This window comes from Mus pahari, chromosome 9 (genome assembly GCF_900095145.1).
Source record: "Mus pahari chromosome 9, PAHARI_EIJ_v1.1, whole genome shotgun sequence".
In the NCBI taxonomy this organism is placed as follows: Eukaryota; Metazoa; Chordata; class Mammalia; order Rodentia; family Muridae; genus Mus; species Mus pahari.
In genome coordinates, this window is record NC_034598.1 from 40127148 (window position 1) to 40133147 (window position 6000).

At 46.6% G+C, this 6000-nt stretch overlaps 1 protein-coding gene across 1 annotated transcript in view; it reads left to right on the forward strand.

The window, feature by feature from the left end:
* The window catches only part of Upb1 (beta-ureidopropionase 1), a 32286-nt gene that overhangs the window by 20429 nt on the left and 5857 nt on the right, over window positions 1-6000 (forward strand). The window contains exons 5-6 of the mRNA XM_021205492.1: window positions 135-296; window positions 1939-2108. Coding sequence (XP_021061151.1) covers window positions 135-296; window positions 1939-2108 — 332 coding nt within the window. The remainder of the gene's footprint in view (window positions 1-134; window positions 297-1938; window positions 2109-6000) is intronic.

Here is a 6000-nt window from a genome sequence, read left to right on the forward strand (position 1 = left end):
TCCTTTTTAGAAAGTAATTTCTTTAAGTAATAGCTGGAATGTAAGTCTACATATTTAGGAACATCATTAAATTCTTCTCCAGTTTAAAGAAGTAACGGAATAACAATTTATCATGATGGTTTTCAATTCCCCAGCTGGCAAAGAAGCACAACATGGTGGTGGTTTCTCCAATCTTGGAACGAGATAGAGAGCATGGGGGAGTTCTGTGGAACACAGCTGTGGTGATCTCCAATTCAGGACTGGTCATGGGGAAGACCAGAAAGAATCACATCCCCAGAGTGGGCGACTTCAACGAGGTAAGTGCCAGTCTGGATTCAGAGGGCTTTCCTCGGGGAGAAGTTCTGTAGCAGAGGCTGTGAAGTGGGATCCTGCTGGGCTTTGCTGCTGTAGTTTTCAGAGGGTCTGATGGCGTTGCCCTGCGTCACACAGACAGATGAGATATTTGAGTCAGAAAACCTTTTAGCAGCATGGGATGTAGAGATGTTTTGTATGTGTGAGGTAACTTGGCTTTCTGCAATATTCCCTGGAGATAATTGGTACATAAACCAACATGCAAATAAACAGTACACAAATGTGAAATGACTCCGGTGACCCCTTGTGAGGGGGCTTATGAAGGGACTCCGAGCTCCTAGGCAACCATGATATGATCCTCGTTTTAGTGGATGATAGTCTCTGTGACTTATGTGGTATCTAAGTTGGCCCGTGTTCAGGTAGGTGTCTTTGAATGTGTTTGTTTGTGTACGGTGATGGCTACACAGGACTTCTTAGACTCACTGGAGATAGGAATTCTGGGAGAGGGGGCTGTTCTGATTGGTAAGTGCCAGTTCACAAGTGGCGGGACACCAATGGAGGGCGATTGATGGAGGAAAAATGAACTGTACATAATATCAAGCTACTAAATCTGAATTTGAACTTGACTTTTCAAGAGGACCAATAGAATGTACTGTCCCTGATCCTTAGCTCCCTGCACCTCATTCTTGCTTTGGGGGTTTAGGCTGCTCTCAGGCTGGTCAACAAGGTGAGACACCATCTGCAGGGCTACCAGGAGACCAAAGAACCGCTGTTTCTAAGTACCACCTGGAGGTGGGGTGGGACAGACACACTCTTCACCTGTTTGCCCTGGGGTTAATCATTAGCTCCATGCTGATATCACTTGCCTAGGTACAGCAGGATCCGCTCAGGGTCCACTGTGTACACACCCTGGTTGCTAACTCAGCCAGTTTTGAAATTCGTGAGAGAAAGCTGACAGCTCTAGGAGCCGATCTGTTTGCCACCCACCTTGCTTGCCCTCTACCCTCCCCTCAACTATAGATATCCTCATCAAGACCTAGAAGTGGTACCCTCGGGCATCAAGCAGGGAACAAGGGATGGGTGACTAAGGTTTCCATTTGCTTGTCCTGCAAGGGACCCGTAATCCAAGGCAGGATGCTTAATCTGCTACATAGAGGGTGTGTGTTCCACTCTCAAATTTGGTCTTAGACAGTTGGTCAAGTCCCAGACCAATTCAAGCAATGTTCAGTTTCCAAAAAGGAGGAGTTGCTCTAGGTGAGGCTGGGTCTTTTTCACCTCTAGAGTTCTGCAAAAGGATGTGTGGCTGGTAAGGACCTCCTCCTGACTTTGACCTAACCACAACCTTTCCTCGTGTCATGATTGAACCCTTACCATAGGTTATCCTGGAAGTCATGTGATAGACCACGAAGCAGACTGTGGATTAAATACTTAGGCCATCGTGCTTTCCCCTTGGGGCTGCTTTGTTATTATGTCTGGGGTTTTGTGTGTGCCCCAACACACCAAAACTCTGGAGCTTAAAATAGAGTCACACCCAAATGTTCATTTTAGATCACCAGCGATGCTCACTTCTGCTGAATCTAAGGAAAGCAGAAGTGTTTCCACTCCGAGGCACCAACAACAGAGCTCTTTGTGATTTTTTTTTTTCAGTCCACATACTATATGGAGGGAAACCTGGGCCACCCCGTGTTCCAGACCCAGTTTGGCAGGATTGCGGTGAACATTTGCTATGGGCGGCACCACCCCCTCAACTGGCTCATGTACAGCATCAACGGAGCTGAAATCATCTTCAACCCTTCGGCCACCATTGGAGAACTCAGGTCTCTTGGTGGGAAGGCTCTGGGTGGTGGGTGGGTGGGCGTCTTCCTAGGGCTCATCCGCTGCCTTGGGCCTAGAGTCAATCTGTGGGATTCTGGCGTGGGTTTGGTAAACCATAGGAAGCAGGCGCCATCACCAGGATGTCTAGATTGCAGCTCTGTGATTGGATGTTGTTGCACAGGTAACCATTTTTTCAGTGTGGGGAGTGTGGGGGTGGGGGAAATGCACCCAATATGACCATTACAACATCTGACCTCCCCAAAGAGCCATTTGACCATTGGCAGCAACCTTTGCTGGGATTCTGAACATGGGGACAAAGGTAATACTCTCAACCTTTCTGAGTGATGGTCAGAATCTCAAAGCCTGGCTTCTTAATGGAGTACAACAGGTGCCTGACCAACATGAACTTCTGGTCAGGGCTCTTCAGTCTTAAGCCTCCATCCTGCCATGGCCCGTAGGAAGGACACTCCTCCAAAGAATCTAGGAAGTAGCTCCACCCAGAGGAACAAGGGATCGTCCAGGAGACATATTTTAACCAACGAAAAGTTTCCCTTTCATAATATGGAACGGGAGCTGTTTGAGTGTAGCCTCATCTCTAATACAGGTAGAACTGCTTCATTATGGTGGTGTTGCTTGGGGCTGGAGCAGGTGAGCCATTGGGCAGGATTTGCAGGACGCGGGGGGGGGGGGGTCAGCTGAGATAAATCCCACATGGCTATGCAAATGTGGGGTATCTCCTCTGCTTTGACTAAACACTTGGAGGCTTGCAAGTGTATTTGGTATTTGTCAGTTTTCTTGTTGCTGTGAGTGAATTGCTAACAAGACTCAAAGAAAGGAGAATGTATTTTGGCTCACAGTTTGAAGGTAGGAGCCAATCGTGGTGGGGAAGGTAGGAGGCGTGCCTGTTGAGATGGCTGGTTGGTCACATTGCCTCTGGGAAGCAAAGAGAGAGAGGGGTGTTGGTGCTTGCCTGCTCTTCCCGGTTTTTATTTTGTCCAGGACCCCAGCTCACGGTTTTAATGCTGAACTACCATGGAGTTTAGGATGGGTCTTTTTTTTTTTTTTTTCCTCTTTTAAGCATCTATAGAGACACTCTCATAGACTCAACCAGAGGTGGTCTCGGAGATAATTCTAAATCATTGTCAAGCTGACAATGAAGATTAACCCCCACCATAAGCCCATTCGTTATACCTGACATGAACATGTGGCTTTTAACTCCTAACATTTGACTACTGGGCCTCGGGCCTCAGGCCTGTCTCATAACACAGTCTTCCATTGTTGTCTTGACAGTTCCGAAGTTGTTCAGAAATCTAGTCTCTTTGAGACTCAAGGAAATCTGTGAAACTCTTGTGGGGTGGGTCAATTCTAACATACAGTGACAGGACAAACATTCCTATTTTAAAGGGAGCATAACAAGGAAAGATCAGGCCAAGCAAGACTAGGGTCTAGCATGAAATGCACCAAGTCTCAAAGCTCCAGGTCTGGCTTCTGGGACTCCTGATGGCATCACCTGGGCTCCTACAGTCTTGAGTAGCCCTGCCCCTTTATTTCTACTGCGGGCACACCAGGTTGCCCCCCTCTTGGGCCAGCGCATTTTCATGCCTGCAGACTACTTCAGCTGATGTCCCACAGTCCTTACATCTCCACTGTCCCGGAGTCTCCATAGCAACTTAGGCTTCCTAGCTTCTTTAAAGACCCCACTGCAAGGAATCTGACCCTGCTACACACTGCATGGCTTCGGTGGCTTTCTGGAACCTTGATGTAAGCCACTGTGACCCTGTGACTCTTGCATTTGCATACCTGAAAAACCAGCGCTCTGGAAACAATGTTGCCAGATCCTGTTGCTAGCTTGAGATGTAGTCTGCCCCTCTTTCTACTACAGCCACAGTGGCCTCTGGGTACCTGGTAGCTGAACCAAGGGAAACACTCCCTGAGGTAATGGTTTTCCAACATAGAACCCTTTGGAGGGCGTTCTCAATTCAGCCCCTTTCCTTTCAAATAAATTTGATTTTTATAAACTGGATTCTATCCCCCCCCACACACACCAAGAAACCCGTCTCCTTTCTTCCATCCCTTTTCTCCTTTTCTTCTACCGTAAATGTTGTAAGAACAGTAGCCAAAGCTGTGCTATCTTGGAATTTCCTTTGTCCAGACAAATCAGTCTTTGATTTTGAACTCAGCTTCGTTCAAGGTTCCGGCTAAAGTATATCTGGCATAAATGGGGCCTCATCCTTTGCAATGACCTAAAGTGAACGGTGTCTACCCAACTTCCTAAGAGTCTTTATTCTTCTGTGGAAACTTCGTCTAAAAGCACCTAAATTTATATCAGCATTCGGGTCTTTTAAACTCTGACCTGAATGGTCCACTGACTCTCCTTACAGTATCCTTTGGCATCTCTGGTGCACAGCTCCAAACTTCAGTGTTCCCTGCAATTGCCTATAAACCGTATAGTCAGGTTTCTCAAAGAGAAAACATACACACACACACACACACACACACACATACACACACACTCACACACACTCACACACATACACACACACTCACAAACACACACACATACACACACACACTCACAAACACACACACTCACACACATACACACACACACACTCACAAACACACATACACTCACACACATACACACACATACACTCACACACATACACACACACACTTCCCATATCAATGGTCTAAATAGCTACTTTTCTTATTACTGGGGACCACACTAACTCAAAGGAAGCAGGGTTTATTTTGAAGGCACAGGGTTTTGTGGTTCAGGCCATCAAGGCAGGTTATGTTTCCCAGTAGGAATGAGAGGCTGTGTCTGGAGGAGGAGGCAGAGAGAAAGATTAATGCTGTTGCCCAATTAGCTCTCCCCTCCCCCTTCCTTTTAATTCAGTCTAAGACTCCAGCTCAGGGGCACGGTAGTGCCCAAGTTTGGGGATAAGGGCGGGACATTCCTCAGTTAAGTCTCTCAGGGAATTCCCTCATCTATATCCTCAGGAGTGTGTCTCCTAGGTGATTCCAAATTATTACAAGTGTTACCAGCTCTAGGAATTTACATGCCAACCTCCCAACCTGGAACGGATCTCCTCCAAGGCTCAAGGATAGGTAAAGCAGGAAATGCTGGCTTCTATTCTGTGGCTATGATGTCTGTGTTCTGTCCCAGTAGGGTTTAGGGTCATGGGAAAAGCTCTACACTCTCAATGGATTTTTATTCAGTTTCTTGTAAATGTCAGAGGCAACTTTTCATTTGCTTTCGCTTTGAAGCTCCTTACTTGAGTAACATCCCTCCGCAGTCAGAATTTTCACAGCAGGCTCCTGAGAGACCTAGAATGTAATTCTCTAGTCACTTGTTAAGTGCCTATGGAGGAGGTGTGCTGTGGTCTAGGAGAGGTGCTTTTGGGTAGAAGGAAAAAGATCAGATTTTGGATTTCCCCTCAGGGTTTCCACTCAGAAAATATGTCTCCTGGTGCTCTGAATGCAAGTAACTGTCCGTTGTCAGTTGAAAGGCAAGGCAATCGTTAGTCATCCATCCAATAGGGCTTAGTGGAACCTTGGGGCGACCTCGTGGAGTATCGCTCTTCTACCATCTGTGTACAATTTGGGAAGGCAATGGAAAGATAGCTTAGAGAGCAAAGGTACCTGCCACTAAGCCTGGTAACCTGAGTTCATTCCTCGGGACCCACACGGTAGAAGGAGGGAGCCAAGTTCCTCTAAGTTGTTCTCATCTCCAAATGTATATACAGAGACAGACATACAGACAGCCAGACAGCCAGATAGATGATAGGTAGATAGATAGATAGACAGACAGACAGATAGATAGTAGATAGATAGATAGATGATGATAGATAGATAGTAGATAGATAGATAGAAGGTAGATGATAGATA